At 55.7% G+C, this 17984-nt stretch overlaps 9 protein-coding genes across 9 annotated transcripts; 4 read left to right on the forward strand and 5 right to left on the reverse strand.

Moving 5' to 3' along the window:
* Window positions 1–156: 156 nt before the first annotated feature.
* Window positions 157–1290, forward strand: PHACADRAFT_173269 (uncharacterized protein). Its single transcript, XM_007395456.1, has 3 exons — window positions 157–884; window positions 942–960; window positions 1014–1290. The coding sequence occupies exons 1-3, from the start codon at window positions 214–216 to the stop codon at window positions 1050–1052; spliced, it is 729 nt and encodes a 242-aa protein (XP_007395518.1). The 5' UTR covers window positions 157–213; the 3' UTR covers window positions 1053–1290.
* A 1788-nt stretch (window positions 1291–3078) lies between these two features.
* PHACADRAFT_255631 (uncharacterized protein) lies at window positions 3079–4206 on the forward strand. Its single transcript, XM_007395457.1, has one exon. It carries the CDS (start codon window positions 3147–3149, stop codon window positions 3873–3875), a length of 729 nt encoding a protein of 242 aa, XP_007395519.1. The 5' UTR covers window positions 3079–3146; the 3' UTR covers window positions 3876–4206.
* A 208-nt stretch (window positions 4207–4414) lies between these two features.
* Window positions 4415–6009, forward strand: PHACADRAFT_95436 (uncharacterized protein; the record flags this gene model as incomplete). Its single annotated transcript, XM_007395458.1, has 5 exons — window positions 4415–4607; window positions 4664–4946; window positions 5015–5419; window positions 5469–5601; window positions 5659–6009. 5 exons carry the CDS (start codon window positions 4415–4417, stop codon window positions 6007–6009), a joined length of 1365 nt encoding a protein of 454 aa, XP_007395520.1.
* Window positions 6010–6078: 69 nt separating this feature from the next.
* On the reverse strand, window positions 6079–8827 carry PHACADRAFT_255634 (uncharacterized protein). The gene is made up of 6 exons (XM_007395459.1): window positions 8529–8827; window positions 7790–8223; window positions 7672–7735; window positions 7148–7622; window positions 7032–7095; window positions 6079–6982 (listed from the first exon to the last, which is right to left on the reverse strand). Exons 1-6 carry the CDS (start codon window positions 8771–8773, stop codon window positions 6303–6305), a joined length of 1962 nt encoding a protein of 653 aa, XP_007395521.1. The 5' UTR covers window positions 8774–8827; the 3' UTR covers window positions 6079–6302.
* A 553-nt stretch (window positions 8828–9380) lies between these two features.
* Window positions 9381–11440, forward strand: PHACADRAFT_184015 (uncharacterized protein; the record flags this gene model as incomplete). The annotated part of the gene is made up of 5 exons (XM_007395460.1): window positions 9381–9447; window positions 9505–9673; window positions 9738–9901; window positions 9950–10406; window positions 10467–11440. Coding segments are annotated over 4 exons (487 nt in total), but the record flags the coding sequence as incomplete, so codon positions are not given.
* A 357-nt stretch (window positions 11441–11797) lies between these two features.
* PHACADRAFT_255639 (uncharacterized protein) lies at window positions 11798–12831 on the reverse strand. Its single transcript, XM_007395461.1, has 7 exons — window positions 12761–12831; window positions 12646–12704; window positions 12530–12590; window positions 12408–12473; window positions 12125–12357; window positions 11973–12074; window positions 11798–11919 (listed from the first exon to the last, which is right to left on the reverse strand). Exons 1-7 carry the CDS (start codon window positions 12801–12803, stop codon window positions 11914–11916), a joined length of 570 nt encoding a protein of 189 aa, XP_007395523.1. The 5' UTR covers window positions 12804–12831; the 3' UTR covers window positions 11798–11913.
* A 501-nt stretch (window positions 12832–13332) lies between these two features.
* On the reverse strand, window positions 13333–14430 carry PHACADRAFT_255640 (uncharacterized protein). The gene is made up of 4 exons (XM_007395462.1): window positions 14279–14430; window positions 14134–14228; window positions 13867–14081; window positions 13333–13815 (listed from the first exon to the last, which is right to left on the reverse strand). The coding sequence occupies exons 1-4, from the start codon at window positions 14412–14414 to the stop codon at window positions 13407–13409; spliced, it is 855 nt and encodes a 284-aa protein (XP_007395524.1). The 5' UTR covers window positions 14415–14430; the 3' UTR covers window positions 13333–13406.
* Window positions 14431–15244: 814 nt separating this feature from the next.
* Window positions 15245–16084, reverse strand: PHACADRAFT_255641 (uncharacterized protein). Its single transcript, XM_007395463.1, has one exon. The coding sequence runs from the start codon at window positions 15910–15912 to the stop codon at window positions 15256–15258; it is 657 nt and encodes a 218-aa protein (XP_007395525.1). The 5' UTR covers window positions 15913–16084; the 3' UTR covers window positions 15245–15255.
* A 647-nt stretch (window positions 16085–16731) lies between these two features.
* PHACADRAFT_161143 (uncharacterized protein) lies at window positions 16732–17726 on the reverse strand (the record flags this gene model as incomplete). The annotated part of the gene is made up of 5 exons (XM_007395464.1): window positions 16732–17082; window positions 17135–17246; window positions 17298–17358; window positions 17418–17619; window positions 17673–17726. 5 exons carry the CDS (start codon window positions 17724–17726, stop codon window positions 16732–16734), a joined length of 780 nt encoding a protein of 259 aa, XP_007395526.1.
* Between the last annotated feature and the right edge of the window lie 258 nt (window positions 17727–17984).

Here is a 17984-nt window from a genome sequence, read left to right on the forward strand (position 1 = left end):
CAGCTCACGGGAACTCCACACGAAAGAGATTTCAGAAATGCAGAAGGATTGTGTCATGTCTTGATTTCTTCTGTAAACTCTATGACTTTTATCTATCTTTTCTCGAATTTCCGGGAAAAGCCACGTGAGGCTTGGGCTGGAGTACAAGCGCCGTGTCCCGACACCTGCGCTTATTCACGAACGTCGACCACGACATCGAGAGCCTCGCCGCTCATGTCTGCGTTCTCGACGTTCCTACGCCCTTTACCTGCGACTCGCAGAACATATTCTGTCTTTTCGAAACCTGGCGGTGGCAGATACTTCAACTCCGCCAAACCTCTCCAAGCAACCAACAAGAAGGTCGATGCCTCGAGCAACGCGAATACCGAGACGCAATCCTCGTCAGATCCTACGGAAGACTCGTCCACAGCTCCCCCTGGTCAGTCTGTGAATGACGCAAAGTCGTCCATTGTCACGCCCTCGCTTGGTGTCGGCTTCGCTCCCTTCCACTCGCCAGTGAACCCACATGATCTCAAGCTTCACCAGTTTTTCTCCTTGCACCGACCTCTGCTCAACATCGGCCAGCCAGGAATTACCATATTTGACCCTCTGCCCTCGTCGTTCACGTTTCCCCCGGAGACCGACGCGGAGACGGCCAAATCCGGATCCCTCGAGGATCCACCAGAGGCCTCGCTCGAGTCAGACGCTGATGCCGCACGGCAGCTTGCAAGAGCAATGGTGACGAATAGGATCAGTGCTGCGCTCTCGTGGGAGCAGACGTTGCAGAGGCTGGGCCTGAATGAGACGAAGGGTCGAGCTGAGGAAGTGAGCGCTGCTCAGGCGGAGTTCGACGCGTACATGGATAGTACCAAGAGGAAGAGGCGCAGGAAGATGAAGAAGCATAAGTACGTATACTTTCACTTGTCATGTACTGGCCGTAGCTTATGTACGCTTCTTTCCAGGCTGAAGAAGAGGAGACGGGTATGTACTCTCCTCACTTGCCCGTACATGATACTAACTCTGTTGGGGTGCAGCTAACTCGGATGCAGGAGGAGAACCGGGGGAGGAAATAGGTTTCATGGTATTTGTCGCGACATTCAGTTCCCGCACGCTCAGTTTGTTCGTACTTCCAACACTTTCAACATCATCATTTATCGATTTTGCCATCCACGACCGTTTCACCTGATACCATCTAAGAGCGCCCTTAACGCTTGATTCGCCCGGCATGCCAATTCATTTATGATCCCGTGGACAATTATACAGAAGGTGCGTTTACCGCGTGCGTTCGGGGCGAAGGTACGTTGCATATTCGTTCACGCCTATAGTGAGCTTTAATCCCAAAAGTTCTCTGAGTCTGATCCATCCATCGCTATCGCGCATGTACGTCTGAACTACTTCGTTGGGTATACACGTGTTCGTGGTACATCTGCTAGCTCGAGAACTTGGTCTACAGGAATCCGTCAGATCTGGCTTCATCTCTCGATTTCTCCAGCTGTTTACCCTCCTCGCAATATCCTATGGAGTACCTCGCACCGTGAGTCATGTTGCTTATGTAACTTACCTGTACTCGTAGGAGATCGAGAGCAGGTGACCTGTGCTTCTGATGGTACCAAACTTGCTGAACCCAGCCTACTTTCCTGTAGGCGAACGTGGACGGACTGTCTGCCGAGTCTTGCCGATGCTCTGGAACTTCTGCCAGCGCCGAACCCTATGTATCGGTGAACTAATGTTTTTGATATGCGTTGCATTCGCTAATGAGGCGATCTTAGGATGGGCTTATGACTTACAAGCGATACACCGATGTAACGATGCGTGGCGTACTCACTACGGCACACGATTGGACACAACAGCCGTGAGCCCGTATATGACACGATCGACCGCAGACAACTGTTATGAGAAGTCACTTATGCATCTTCTATTACAAAATGCTGCGGAACAAATTTAAGTGGCCCATTATCATCAGTACATGGCAGTGCTCCTCGTGTTCTGTACTCCTCGGCTTGCCACTGTACTTCCGTAAGTGGCATATACGCAAAGTGCCGTAATGATTGCTCCTCACTGACGAAAATACATTTCAGTTCCGGCCATTGTCCACGCGCTCTCGATGATGCGATGACCTGTCTCCTGGGACTCGGCGACAAGGGTCTCTGCCGACGGAGAACTTTAGTGGCGACCCTTCGTGTCAGCGCCATCTATGACAAGATTGTGATCTCTGTGGGCTTTTGCTGTACATTTTAGCCGACGCTACGTGCTGACAGTTCACGCGCTGCACGATGCCATACCCTCGAGGTTGTTTCGTAGATCGCTGAACGGCGACACACCTGCTACTGAGCGGCCGCAAACCTTCGTCGCGTACTCGCAAAAGGTTAAATCGTGGGATCCAATAACTACTTTTGTGCAAGTAGCTTATGCTGAACGCAGCCCGCCGACTAAAAACTTAAGCTTGCGGTCGGCGCACCGACATAAAATGTGGAACACATGGACGCGTTAGGGCATGGGCGCACTTGAGCACATGCTCTCTCTCTCCTATCGGTGGTAAAAGCATCCGGACGCGCAGCGACTACCCGCAAACGGATCTACCCAGGGTGCATCGTGTATATGGATCTTACAGCTGGCGACGTCCCCGAGCGCAGCGTCCTAGTGCCACAATTCTGGGCCCCGAGACAGCTCTATTAGGCAGGGGCGCTTTTCCGAAAGCAGCCTCATTCGGTGAGTCAAAAAACGATCCTAGGGTGATTGTTTCTTGAGAGAACATTCAGGATTGAACCATCATGTTCGGCAGATGCGCGCTTCTCCGAGGGCGGGCGAGCAGCGCACAGGTTTTGTACGGCACTGGCCCGAGTTGACTTGACCAAAGAAGCCGAATTCGCGCGACTCTGATTTTCTTGCAGTAATTACTTTTTCTCCTTGTGTTTGGCGACGTGTTTGTGTCACTTACTCTAATTGTTGATAAAGGCCGCCGTCAGCACGAGCCACGTCCTGCAAACCCACGACGTTGCTGTGAATCACTCTCGACCCGTAACATAATGAGTATTCACGACGGTGGATACCCCGACGGCGAGGGCGGTTCGAGCCGCTCGACTCACTCTGGGTCGAGCGGTCACTCATCGCCCTCGTCATCGCAATCCTCTGCTCGAGGCGAGATTCCTCACGGAGGGATGTTCCCCATGGACCCGCCGTCGCCGCCTCGCTCAGCGTCGAGAGACACCGCCATGCCCACCACGCTCAACTTTATCCGACGGCCCGACAGTTACGCCACAAATTCTCAGCAAGGCAGCGGTCGTCCACGGCGACCATCGCAGAGCATGCTCGTGAACGGCCCATACACCTCGCCCACGGGCCAATACCGCCCGGCTGCAACCGCTCACTCGTCATCCGGAGGGTCGAGCTCAGCCTCAAGCTCGCGGATGGTCTCTCACACAGCCTCGCTGGCCCACATGTCCTCAGAAGACATCGCCGCTAGTCTGACTTGCCCCGCCACTCACTCCAGCCCAGCCGCAGCGCCTAGCACCGCCGCGTCGTACAATGGTCGTGGCAGTGGCAGATATGCAGTCCAGGGTCAGCTCGCTGGGTATCCGCCGGATTACACACCTCCAGGCTCCCGCCCTCACGATCAGCCCGCCCCGTCCAGGGCCTACTACGGTGGCGGCGGAATCTCGCAGGGACGCAGCACACAGACACATTCCTCCCAGCACCCCTATCAATATCAACGCAGCAGCCATCCACCTCAGGCGGGTCCGATGACCTCTAACCAATATGCCTGTAACTCTCCCTGGTCTCCGCATCCCGGGTTTCCAAGTAGCTCGACCGCCAATGGGAACGACCGGGGCCGGCCGTCTCGCCGTCGTGAGATGGACAGAAATTGGGACCGTAGCGAGAGCAAGCGAAGGGATTGACAGTGGGATATCTTGTTCTCGTTGCTGAGGTTGGGAATGCTGGTGACAGATGCCGTGTCGCGTTGAATGATGGCCAGTCTTTTCTCCGCCTTCAGGCTGCTCTTATATATGCCCGCTATAAAACAGCAACCGGTGTTTTCCCTCTTTTTTTGTACCATGCCTCGAGGCTCCGGCTCTCTCTGCATCGCTTCGCGCACCGTGCCCAGTCGTAGCTACGGACGTCTGTCATGCATTTCCATTGTTCTTCATCGCCTTTACAAGTCTGTGCTTTGCGCCTCTCCCTCTGCTTTGTAGACTGATCTGTCCCTTTAATCAACGCGAACATATCTCTGATATCTTGGTGCAGGAACTATGTTCAAGAATCAAATCATATAGCTGCGGTATTCTGCGGCACGCGCTGAGTTTCCAAGCGGTCGCCGCGGTTGCAATAAATGGGCGCTTCTTCAACGTCATGATGAGCTTGCCCCGCACCGCGCAGTGCGCACCGCCTGCCACCCCGCGACCACGACGCGCCTCGCAGACCGCGTACCAACCTCGACATGGCCAGCGAACGACTGCTCGTTCAGATTGCCTCCTACAACACCAATCTTCAGGCCGAGCGCGGCCTGCCGCAGGACCTCATCGACTGGCTTGCCCCTACCTTCCAAGTTTCCAGGTTTCTCGCGCGAGAGCCAAGGACGCCGGACATTGTGGCGGTCGGATTCCAGGAGCTTTTGCCTTTGCATCTCGGATGTGAGCACTCCTTTTCAATCTGCACCCTTCTTGTTCACAGTCCCGCGCTTCGAAAGTATCTGGGCTCTCTAGCAAGGTCATAGAAAGCCGCAACGCCCTCATCCTCTCCCAAATCGAGAAGTATGCCCCGAACAAGGAGAAATACGCCCTGATCGCCAAGGTCGTGAACGTCGGCGTTGCACTGCTCGTGTACGGTCTCGACGACGGTGTCGCTCGCAAGGTGACTGACGTTCACACGCATTGGACGGGCTGTGGGCCCGCATACATGGGGAACAAGGGTGCCGTCGGCGTGCGTTTCAGCGTGCCCGCAGACGACGGTGGCGTAGGCGAGGTCTTCACGTGCGTATCCCCTCCCTTGTCGTGGTCGTGGAGCGGATATGAATTTAATACGCAGTGTACGTACACAGCTTCGTCTGCGCGCACCTCACCGCACACCCGCAAAAACTCGAACAGCGCGTGCGCGACTACCACCATATCACACGCACACTGCTCTTCCCGCCGCTCCCGGGCGCTGCATCCAGTAATCCCACAACAATGTACGACACCTCGCACTTGTTCTTCTTCGGCGACCTCAACTTCCGGGTTGTCCTCCCGCCGGAGCACCCGCTCGCGCAAAGCCCAAATACGAGCGCCGATATGGCACATGTACTCGAGCAAGAGAGCGTTCGTGAGGATTTAAAGGAGTACGATCAGCTCCTGCTCGAGCGTGACCGCCACGGCCGGGCATTTATCAGTCTGCGTGAGGGCGAGTTCTGGCGCTTCAAGTGCAGCTACAAGTATAAGCTCGGTGAAGTCGACAAATACGAGCAAGTGTACATCGTCCGTCCTCTCTGCTAAATGCTAACCTCATTTATGCTGCAGCCTCAAGCGACACCCGTCCTGGACGGACCGTATCATGTACGCGACATACACCGACAACCCCGACAGCCCCACAAAATCCCACATCACAAACGCGCTCTACACTTCGATACCCTCATACACCACCTCGGACCATGTAAGCACACCCACTCTTCCTTCCCCACCCATGCTAACCTGTGCCATCCCCAAACAGAAACCCGTCGTCTCAGTGCTGCTCCTTCCACCAAGCCTGCCACAGCCCACGCTTCCCTCACCGCCACCAACACCTCTGGGCTCGAACGCAAGCCCTCAGGACGGCTCGCCCTCTTCCGCACCGACGCCCCCGATGCTGCGCCTGCCCATACACTTCCACCCACGCCCAGACACCTACGCCAACCTCAAGCGGTACACCGGCCGGACTCTGGACAGGCTCGTCGGCTACTGCTGGTCGCTCCTTGTCTTCCTCGGTGCAGGTTCGTCCATCCTCGGCATTGGAAACTTCATCGTCGGCCTTGGGGTGTGGAGCTGGTGGCGGACGCGCCCGAGCATTGGGCTTGCGGTATAGCGCGGGGATTCGTCGAGACGGAGGCCACCTTGACATGCACAAGACGTTTCACGGACTGTTTTGAGTCTTGCGAAGGAGCACGTCTATTTAAGATACGTTGTGTGTGTGCGTACGTGTGTTACATTGTACTTGGGGACTATGATATGTTGGCTATGGAGACAGCTAGACTATGTTCATTCAGGAGCGGTACTGTGTAGGTAAGAAAGAATTTAGCGAAGAATAGACTTCCAGGGCATATTGCAAGTGGTTGGCATAGTAGTGCAGATGAGCATGAGTTGATATTACAACGGCGTTCAGAGGACAGGAGTCGACTGAGACGAGGCAGCCTTCCCGCCAGCGTCTTCGACGACGATCCGGGGAACGTCAGTGTCGAACTCGGGGGTGAACACCTCTTCCTCGTCCTCGCTCGCGGAACCAGGCCTCTCCTCCTCACCCGCAGTGCCCGCTCGGGGCAGACGCACGAGCGTGAGGAACGCAAACGCGACGAGGACGCTCGCGCTCGTGACGAGGAAGATCGCGGCGGGGAACGTGCGCACGGTGCTCATGAACGTGAAGCCGTACAGCGCGGGGCCGAGCACCTGGCTGCAGAGACTCTGCACGACGCTCATTGCGCCGAACAGCCGGCCGCTCTCGGTCCCGCCGCGGAGCGTGTACAGCCCGAGCGCGACGCTCTGCAGCGCGGGCCCGAAGCCCGCGCCGAACGAGCCGAGCACCGTCACGGCCGTGTACCGAAGCCCGTTCGACGCGAAGGGGACGAGCGCGTACGAGATGACCTCGATCACGAGTGAAACGCGGGCGAGCCCGAAGTCGAGAGCAATGCTGCGGGAGGTGTTCGTTGGTGTTGTTTGCTTGGGCAGGGATTCGGTCCTGGGAGAGGAAGTGGATGGCTGCGAGGCGGGCTGCAGTGGCTCGTCTTGTTCGATCGGTAGTTTGATGGATGGCCGCAGTAGATACTTGATAAGCTTGATCACCACTGTGGCCGAAGATCAATATAGTTCGAAGGGCAATAGGGCGTGCCTTACGGGGTAGAAGCACCGTCAAGTATACCGCGCGAGTGACACCGACAGTAGTCAGCCAATAACCAATCTGAGCACTGCGTCAGCTGACTTGCATACAGCTCGAATACCAGGACACGCACCTGCTCAGAGTCCCAACCAAAAGTGACACTCGTGTACTGAAACTTGTACGGGTATGCGCCCATCACCGAGATCGTGAACCCATACGCAAGTACGATGTACAACAGGTTCCAGTCGCGCTTGCCGCGCTTGAGCGGGTTGATATGATCGCGCACTCTGGTGGGGTAGAAGACAGCGAGCGGGCGCAGGAAGCGGAAGAAGCCCCCCAACCGTGCGCCGAATCCGTGCGCTTTGGGCGAGAGTCGTTCCTCCTCCAGCTGCTCGCGATAGACGCGCCGCGCCTCGATCATGCGCCGGTTGCTAAGAGATTCTGGGATCGCGAAGATGATGAGCAAAGCATACAAGAGGTTAATGATCGTGGCGAGGTAGAACACGGAAAGGACGCTGCCGGAGAGGCGGATGAGGACACTTCCGACCGTTGGACCGGCGCCTATTCCGATGAAGAGCAGGCCGAGGAAAAGCGAGAATGTGTGCGTTCTACGTGTTCGCGTGAGTAGTTAACTGGAAAGGATGACGGCAGACACACCGTTCGTCTGGCGCCGTGCAGTCTGCGACATACGCATGTATAGCCGCTGTGATGGCAGGCGTGCCTGCATACATGCGCTATGAGATTGTTGTCCAGAAGAGCTATAGGGCAATCATACCTCCTAGGAGTCCATCAAGGAATGGACCGACTAGCAGGAACCAGTACCCGCCGGGCAACACCGTATGCCAGCGAGCCACGACCAGGAAGTTGACGTCGGTCATCAGGAGGGCGAACACCGCGAAGGACAGTGTGCGAATGCGTCCATAACGGTCGGAAAGCGCTCCCCACCATGCCGTGGTCAAGCATGTTAGGATGCCCATTGTTATGGCCATGGCAAGGTTCATCTGTGCGACAACCTTCTGCACAACAGGATCCTTTGCGCACAGCTGCGGGTCATACTCTGGCGCATACGTGTACGTCGACGGCAGTGTCCCGTTGTCAGAATAGAACTCAGGCCTGTGTGTTGCGCACGCGAGCTGAGTGTAGATCTCGACCTTTGGGGCCATTGTTGCCCCTGTAGCGGCCGCTGACACTGGGACCATGGCCAGCAACCTTGTATGACATGTGATTAGCACTTTGTGGATATGAGTTGACCAGAATGTTTGGATAGTCGTCGCAGGAGCTAGGTAAGGGCTGGCCATGATGGCAACACCACCGTAAAGGTGCTCCGCCCCGCGACCAATGGAATCATGGCCCGTCCGATGATCGCAAACCCTGACAAAGTTGACACTACGTCCTTCGGTGCAACACTTTGAAAAGATATCACTGCAGTACACATGACACACCACCATACGAAAGCAGACATGTAGTGAAGGCAGCACTCAACAAAGCATGTCAACAACTGATATTGTACTCACCACCATGGGCTTGGTCGCTTGTACCACGGCAGGCTCTTTATCCGCTCGAGCGACGCGGTATCGCTATCGCCTGCCTCGCCCTCGTCCGCGTCAACCAGGTCGTCGGTCCGATCCTGATGATGGGGATGTACAAACTCCTGCAACAGCTCAGCTGCTTCTTCGCCAATGGGACCATCAGGCAACAACAGGCTTTCGCCACCTCCCGGGAGATATGCGAGCGATGCCCTGGACGAAGCCCTGGACATGCGGGGCCGAGAGGACGCCCGGCTACCATATCCCGGCCGTGAGGCTGGGCCTTTCGGGGAGGGATTCCTGGAGAGCGACATGCTCAGCGAGTGCGAGTGGGCTGAAGCGGCAGGCGGAGAGGGTAAAGTTGGCTAGAGATAAAGGAGTTATCTAAAGAGGGAGAGAGAGAGAGACATGAATGAAACATGAGCGTCGAGGAGCGCGAGGCCATATGTCCCGGGAGTTTTGTGCGCACGAGGCTTAGCAAGCCGTTGTGTGGGGCCATCATCATGGAACGGTCCTCGCAGCGAATCGGGTGCAGTTCCTATCAAAGTAAGAAACTAGTAAGAAGAGTTTGTTACCCGCTTGTCTTGCTTGCGTTACTTCTCTGTTGATCTCACTACATCGTCCGATCGATCGCGCAGCACACCACGCTGTCCGCCACCGTTCAGGTTCCAAACTTTCGCCTCGCACTCGCTGCGTGCCGCTGCGTAGCGGCTGCAGAGATCTAGAGCATCCGCGCCGGTTACGAATACAAAATTTATCATCTGGCGAATTTCGGCGAGACGCGATCGTGGGGCACAGATAAGATTAGGTACCGCGGCGGTCGTCATCTTATCTAATCTTAATGACCCAAGCACCAGATGCGATCTCGCCACAGCCGCCTCTAGTCGTCTCTCCACTAGCCACAATGGTCTGTCCGGCCGGCTCTCCATCCTGACCTGCTGAATATATTCACACGCGATCCTAGTCCAGCACCGTCGACATCCCGCAGGAGCTCAAGGCGTCCCTCCGCAAATTTCGCTTTAAGCGTCGCAATGCCGGACACGCCGCCATGGTCGTCAAGATCAACAAGCAGAAGCTCATTATGGAGGAGATAGAGCAGTTTGACAACATCAGCATTGAAGATCTGGCAGAAGGTATGTCGATCCGCGGCATTGAGGCTTAGAGAGGTGTTGATCGATGTATGGTCTCACCCCACAGAGCTGCCAGAGAACGCCCCGCGTTATGTCGTGTTATCATACGAGCTCAACCACTCGGACGGACGCAAATCTTTCCCTCTTGTACTCCTCAACTGGGCGCCGACGTCTAGTGAAATGAGCCTCCTGACCCTGCATGCGAGTGGCCTGATAGAATTTCAGAACACTGTGCGTCACCGCTCACATGCCTTCTGCCTCATGGCTAACCCGCAGCAGGCCGATGTGGGCAAGGTTGTCGAGGTCAGAGACGGTGCAGAAGGCTTGACCACCGATGTCGTCAACGCTCGTCTCCTCCAGACATGATCACGCTGCGCGATCCACTCAATTGAGGCTCACATGGAAGGGAAACACGGGAAACATGTAACATTAGCCGGAAACTTTTCAAGTAAACAATATGATATCAACACTGTGAATATCTTACTGCAACACCACCCTATGGTTCATAGTACTCCATGATGCCCGCTAAGACCCATGCGTGACCTGCCAAGTATATCACGCTTCTCACCCAGAGGCCAAAGAACACGTTCTGACCGAGGAACTCGAGCTTGTATGCCTCGCTCAGCCAGAGGGCCTGCGTGCCCACCCACATACCTGCAAGCTGCAGCGCTTGGCGGGGCGTCATGTTCAGCCGCGGTATCAGCAGCGGCAGGAAGAGCAGGTACCAGAGGAAATACTGTGTGGACGAGCCAGCGTCAGGTTCGGTGCGATGCGAGCGATGGTAGACCAGACACACCTGAGATGTGCACACTTTGTTGAAGATGACAAACACGAACGTCTGCACGAACCACGCGAAGGCGAGATCCTGCCTCCGCCTGCCGAAGAGCAGGCCCGCGCCGAGCGAGAGCGTCATCTGGGGAACGAAGCTCGTGAGCGGCGAGCGCAGCAGGCTCTGCCAGACCGTCGGCGGCTCAGCAGATGCGTAATGCGTCGGGTAAGTCAGGTAGATGAAGTAGAAGTACGGCGAGAAGTTGTGTCGATGGTCGAGGCGATGGACGTGGTAGAGGTAGCTTTCGTACAGGAATGGGTGTCCCCATCTGCCCCGCCTCATGAGACTCGCAGTATACCATGTATGTAGAACATACACGACTCACATCGCATACATCGCCGCACCCAGCAGCACGAACGTCCCAGCGCTGATCGCCCCAAACCGCACCGTGCGCCCGTTAACAAGTGTCTGCACGTAGCCCTTCCACCCGCGCGCAACGCCGCGCTCCGAACCAATAACACCGAGGCACGCGACGCCATACACGAACGGGTAGATCTTCCAGTGCGTGCTGAGCCCGAGGAGCACGGCCGCGGCGGTCCAGCGTGCGCGCAGCGCGGCGTAGAGCGTGAGCAGCACGAAGAGCGCAAGCACGCTCTCGGACGAGCCGCGCGTCGAGATCGTGAAGACGAGCGGATCGAGGAGGTGGGCCCCCGCGAGAAGCGTCGCGAGCCGCGCCCGCCGCTCGGACACTTCGCCCGCGGACTGAGGCGCGTCGTCCGGAGACGTGCGTAAGCGGGACTCGGCGGAGGGGAGGATGACGTCCGTGAGGAGTTTGTACATGAGCACCCCCGCGAGGATGTCACATGCCGCGAAGAGGTACTTCCCGAACGACGGGTGGATCCATTCGTTGGGTGCTAAGAGAAGTGCGAGCAGGGGTGTGTATCGGTATGTCGCTCGTCTGTACGGGCTGCACTGGGATCAACCATCGATGCAGAACATTTAAGAACGCTCACGCACTCTCCGAGTCCCAGCTTCTTCCCAAGTGGCCCCTGGGCTACATTACCCTCGGCAGGGTGCAAAACAAAGCGTGCCGCATCACTGAAGACACGGTAGTCTATGTCCGTGTACTTCACTACTGAGTGCGCGTCATGCCATTCGCTGTACAGTATCAGCCCTATGCGCAGAAATACCGAGACGACGAGGATAGTGCGGAAAGAGGGAACCGAGCGCAGGTGGAGGTACTGTGACAAGTTGAGAGGCATTACGCGAAATGACGCCCGCAGGACCGAAACTGCTTCGACGCGCGGGAGAACAATTCTGCCACGTTGGCAAAATACTGAGGTGCACAGACAGTCCAAGAAACGAGAGACCGTATAATTGAGCAAAACGCGGAACAAGAGTAGGATAACAAGAGTGTATAGCGCCTAAAAGTATTCTACCAAATCCTATCCAGCCTGGTTGACGCATGGCACGCTCAGATCTGTGGGTGCAAGAAAGTAAGCGGGTGGCCATGAGCAGGGGTACGCGACATACATATTGCGACACCCAGCGGAAACCATCGCCGTATCCCTGCCTCTGGACGACTGAGCACATGAAGATCTCAATTGGGCGAATGTCGTTAAGGGGGACCTTGCCCTGTTTCAAGCGTGAGAAGCGCGGCCCCACGGCCAAGAGTAAGCACGTACCTTGCCGGTGGTCTGGTAGAGACCAAGATGATGCCTGAGCTCGTCCTCGGAGACGGCACCCGGCGCGTCAATCTTGTTGCCGAGGATGAGGAACGGAACCTTCGCGAGCTCCTCGATGGACAGCAGCGAGTCGAGCTCTGCTTTGGACTCAGCGAGACGTTCAATGTCGACGCTGTCGACGAGGAAGACGATGGCGTCGACCTCCGGGAAGTAGTCCTTCCAAAGTCGTCGGGCTGTCAGAGGCTCAGTGAGCGCACACGAGGTGGAGGCGGGGCTGCCGTACCTTGCTGGTGACCACCCAAGTCATAGGTCGTGAATTTGATGTTGCCAATAGCAAGCTCCTCCGATGCTGGAGTAAGTCTCTTAGCACGCACGCGTTCGTGAGATTCCGGTCGGAGGACTCACTGGGGTGGAGTGTCGGCTGAAGCGTGGCCAGTCGGTCGTTCTTCAGCATGTGCAGCAGTGTCTGGGGAAATGTTAGAGGCCTCCGAAAACGCCACGTAGAGAGCGAGACCGCGCACCGTTTTGCCTGCATTGTCGAGCCCGAGGAACAGAATCTTTGCGTTCTTGTGTAGCAGACCTAGAGGGCAATGAGCTCAGTGCCGAAACGACATGCGAAAACATAGGGTTGCTCACCGAGCTGCGCAAGAACGTCCCAGAACCAGTTGATGATGAACATGGCGGACGTAAGAGAAAGGTTGCAGTCGTCCTGGGTGAGAGGTTTATGACGCGGGTTGCAGGCAGTGGCGTGATGTGACGCCCGTTACAGCCACGTTACAGGCGCTTGTAACCCGTGCTGTCACGGGACATCAAATAGGCGCAAACAAAGCGGCGCGCTATAAATTTAGCGAAGACACGCCTTTGCTGTTTCTTCGTGCATCCTTTTAGACAGTGCCCGCCCTTCCCGGATTGCTCAACGTCGGGCGAGGCGATTGTGGTTGCACAGAGGAACTCGGCAGAATAAGAGCTCTCCCACTCGCTCTCCTCCGGACGGCTTATGGTGCGGTGAGTGTCAGAACTTCCGTATATTCTCGTGTATTTTGTATGTTGCCCTGTATCAATACACCCAGTTTACTTCCTCGTGATGTTACGTGATGTTCGCTGTATCGCGAGCAAAGTGTGGTGGAAAACGACAAGTTTGCCTTTGGCTTCCTCTGCTTGCCTTTGAAGAAGCAGTAACTGCACACTGGAGCGACTTCTTGCGTGCCGTGAATAACATACGATAGAATCTGGTAAGTAGTACAAGGGAAGCAGGACATGCAAAGTCGAGTAGATCAGGGATTTAAGGCAGCTCGACCAACCAGTCGCGGAAGTCCGAGAGGCCGTCCCTTTTCTCTCCATCTACAACTGCGGCCTTTCCTACGGCCACAGATGTGCCAATAAAGGCCACCTCTCCGCCCTCCCACTCCGCAAACTTGAACTCATTGCCAGAGCACTCGAGCCCACCAAGCTCAGCGCCCTCTTCCCCTTCAGCCCCAAGACTCTCCATGCCTACGCCGCCTGCATGCGACGCTTTCCGCTTGTCGAGCTCGCGCTCAAGGATGGTGCGGACGCGATTGATGGCAAGTTGTTCTGACGTAGCATTCGTCGACGCTTTCAGCAGATCGCACTTGTGCGCGACGATGGTGAAGGCTGGGGGTACTTGTGATGGCGGAAGGGATGTGAGGGTGTGGAGGACTTGATGAAGATGGCTTTGCCGATAGTCAGAATCAGCATGTCGAAAGCATAGAAGGTGGACATACTCGGCTACCGCAGCCCCGTTCCTAGAGATGGTGCTAGCATCCACCACGAACGCGACAGCCTTCGCATCTGACATGTACTCCCGGAATTGGTCGCGTATGCGCGGGTGCCCCGGAACGTCGATAATTCTGAGGGCTTTGTTTGAGGGGGGCAAGGAGATGTTAGCCATGTTTGTCTGCATAGAGGTATGTGTTGGTAACGTCTGCTTGTACAGCAGCTACAAGGAGGCGATGAGCGGAACTCGTTGCTGTGAGGTCTTCAAGACGTACAGTGGACAGGATTGCAGTCTTGCCTCCATCCGAAGCACCCACTAGGAGCAAGGAATTCCCTCTTGACTGTGCCTTCTTCCGCGCCAGAAAAAGTACTGAAGTAATGTCAGATCGTGATCGTCATGCACTTGTCAAGCGTACGAACGGGAGAGAATTAGGACAGCTAGAGAGAGCGATCCAAACAAGAGGTACTGGGAGTTCATGACAGAGACAGCAGATACGACCTCTGGGGTAGGCTGTCCGATACTAGGAGCCTCATGCGAGGGATGTGAGCCGTCCATGGCCCGGTATATCCGTGGGCTCGGAGGAAGCTCAAGAGCGTGATGGCACAGAATGTGCTGCAAAATCGCGAGGAACGCCCAACGCTTATTTGTCCTTGTTAGGATCCAAAGCCTTTGCCTTTTACGGATCTCCAAATCGCGACTCGGTAGTCTATAAGCATTCTTGCAGTAGTACGACGCCGACAAGTTTTCACATCCTAAGTATATCACGAACATAAAGAAGGGGTGAAGCTGTATGTAAACTAATTCCATGAAACATGACAGCTCCCTCCCCAACTACCCTCGACGACAACAAGGTGCCAGAGCGGATTACTTTCGTTAGCCGACAACGGCTCACGAACACTCGCACGTAGTCACGTCAGGGCTCGTGCCATACGGACATGACGAGGCTGACAATATGCATTAGCATTGCAGAGCCGATAACGAGACTTGGCTACTCACGGTCTCCGAAAGCGACCAGACCAAAGGTCGGTCCGCCAAAGATGCCAGGGTTGGCACCAGGAAGCTGTGCGTTGACGAGGCCCATCAACTCGGGGTTCCTGGGCGCCCTCTGGCAGTACGGGTTAGACGGAATTATACCGCTGATATCCAACGCGTTGCGGGGGTGCTGAATATAGGCGACCGCGTTTGCGATGAGAGCGTCCGTGTTATTAACACCGGGAGACTTGGCAAAATCAACCATGGCGTCCGCGTTGTCTTGCTGTGCGCATGGGTCCGCGTTCGCGAGGAGCGCATTGATGCCGTTCACCCCAGCAAGTTGGACACACGGTTCGTTGGTGAAGATGTCTCCATTGCTGACCAACTGGAATCGCAAATATGAATAAGCGGGAATATGGAAGTTTCACCAGCGACTTACACAAAGATCCTGCCAGCTCTGTGCAACATCAGGCAGGTCGTCCTGGGCAATACGCTTAGTTATGGTCTGACTGCCGGAGTCCGTGAAGTTCAGGCCTGTGGGGGTGACGCTTGGCAAGGCAACGCTGCTTGAGGATAACGAAGTGGCTGTGACGTTGGCTGGATCACTACTGGAGGTTAACGATGTCGCTGAGGCAACCGACGCCGTACTGCCCCCCGTGGAGGTTAACGATGTCGCTGAGGCAACCGACGCCGTACTGCCCCCCGTGGAGGTGGATGAAGTTGCATTCCCGCCAACGCTAGAGGAAGCGCTTCCTGCGTCAATGGCGCTGGCCGTGCTAAGCGGTGAAGCCGCGCTGGCAGTGAGGTACGATGAGGAGTAGAGCGGCGCAGTAGAGATAGCGAGACACGCCTGGGGGACGTTGGTAGGAATCACGAAGGAAGCGGAGGGCAAAGGAGCGGAAGTGGCCGTCACCACAGCCGTAGCCGTGTCACTCGATAAATCGCCGGTCGAGGAGAGTGTTGTCGTGACTGCGTCGGAAACTGTATTGAACGAAGACGTATCGTTAGTTGAAGACGTAGGGAGTGTGGTTGCAGTGGGTGCAGGAAGCGAAGTCTCATTGACGACGGACAAGGTGGCCATTACGGAGGAAAGAGCGGAGGCGGGGAAGGTGCTCTCAACTGTAAACGCTGTAAGAGTAGGCGCCACTCCTGTAGAGACCGAGCTGTCGGTTGCCGCAGACGACAACGACGCGGAGGTGATGTCGACAGACACAGTATTTGACGGGGCTGAGACCGCGCTACTGCTGGGGAGATATCAGCGATGCAAGACTTGGCACCAGGTAAGTGGACTGACAATTGAGGAATAGGCGATCCATGAGACACTGTCACCAGGACAAGAGAGTAAAGCAGGTGAGTGAAATGCATCTTGAAGCAAGGGGTTGCTCGGGGTGGTAGCCAATAGTCGAATGATTGCTCTAGGCAATAGAAGAAATTCAAGCTAATCCAAAGGAGCACCGGGCTCAGCACGAGACTCCAGCGAAAAGACCTGGGAGCAGTGATTCTTCAAAAGCTGGGGTTATTTATACGAATGTGTAGGGGCGAGGCGATGTACCACATCAGCAACCTGGACATGCTGGTTGGACTCAGATTCCTGTGCCCCATGGCCGCGGAGAGAAACGCCTGGCAGGCAGTTCGCAGCACACTAGTCTTGCCAACACACGCTCAGCATAGCTGTCGCGCCGTCGGTCATGGAAGAAGGAGCCTGTGCAAAGATGACAGTCTCATATAACCTACCTAAGCTTAACGCTGGACATTTGCCGAACAGTAGGCAGACCTTCCGAACAGATCGGGATGGGCGAATCAGAGGAACGTACGGTGTGTGGGAATAAAGGAAGACAGGGTAGTTGCGCTGTCAAATAGATCCCATTCTGAATGTGCAAGTAGTCGAAGGATAACACGTCTATTCCCGAGGAGTGAAGGGGCTTGTCACACGGTGAGAAGGCGCGACAATGACCGGAGGAAGTTGGGCCGCCAATTCCCTCGTGCCGGCAGGGAACGGCAGATCATCGACATGTTTTGGCAGGACTTTGTCAAACTGGCCCTTGGTGTAAGCGACGCGAGCGACACTCTCCATCTTCTTTTTGGCGTCCCGAATCATGACGAATGCGTCATCAACGCCAGGGACACAGCCGCGAACAAAGATGAGGTCGAGGGTTGTGTCAACGCGGACGACGGTGAGGTTTTGCGTCGTTGTCCTCTCGCCACCTAGTCTTCCGGCCATTTTCTTACCAGGCCAAACACGACCTGGGTCCTACAAAAACCTAGGTAAGTCCGTCTTCAGAAAATGTCGTGAACCCCCGCACTTGATGAGCACCGATGGCTCCAGCCGAACGGTGAGATACCGAGACACCGTGGCTCGCACGGAGACCCTTGAAGTTCCATCGCTTCATAGTTCCTTGGAAACCCTTGCCAATGCTGATGGACAGGCTTCAGCTATAGCGCCGTTGGAAGGAAACGATCACGCACGAATTTGAGATGACGTCCACGAATTGACCTGGAACAAAGTGAATGGCCGAAAGTGTTGTTCCTTCATATTCACTTGTGAGATTCACAGCAAGGATATTTGTCTTTGCGAGTCCAACGTACCAACAGGCACATGAGCATCCGGAGTGACAGGGAATTCTTTGACTGTGCGCTTTGGAGGAACGCCAGCCTTCTTGAAGTGACCAAGCATCTGCTTGGTGGTCGTCTTTTCTGGCCTGTCGGACGCAGCGACTTGGACGGCATGGTATTCCGACCCATCTGCTCGGACGGTCTTGACGTTCGCGGTGACTTGGCAGTTCTCAAGCTGTGTGCAGAGAATTACTCCGACTTCAAATAGGCATATACATCACCTCATACCTGAAGCACCGTCACCGGGAGCCGCGCACCGTTGTTGTCCCACATAACAGCCATTCCGCGTTTGCGTGCAATGAGACCGGTCCGTATCGAGTTCGGCGTCCATTTTGCGCCAGCTTGCCCGATCGCTGTGCTGGTCGAAGGCGCCGCATTATTTGAGAGAGTAGCATGAATCTGTCTCACCCCAGCCACGAATTTCCGAGGCTTCAGAGCCCAAAGCCGGAGCATGTTCGCGGTGGATAGAAGAGAGCGCGAGTGAGTACTTAGCGCTTTCCCAACCAAAAGCGCATCGCGCCCTCTAAGCGCCAGAGGTGT

The sequence above is a fragment of the Phanerochaete carnosa genome (assembly GCF_000300595.1).
Source record: "Phanerochaete carnosa HHB-10118-sp unplaced genomic scaffold PHACAscaffold_5, whole genome shotgun sequence".
Classification (NCBI taxonomy): Eukaryota; Fungi; Basidiomycota; class Agaricomycetes; order Polyporales; family Phanerochaetaceae; genus Phanerochaete; species Phanerochaete carnosa.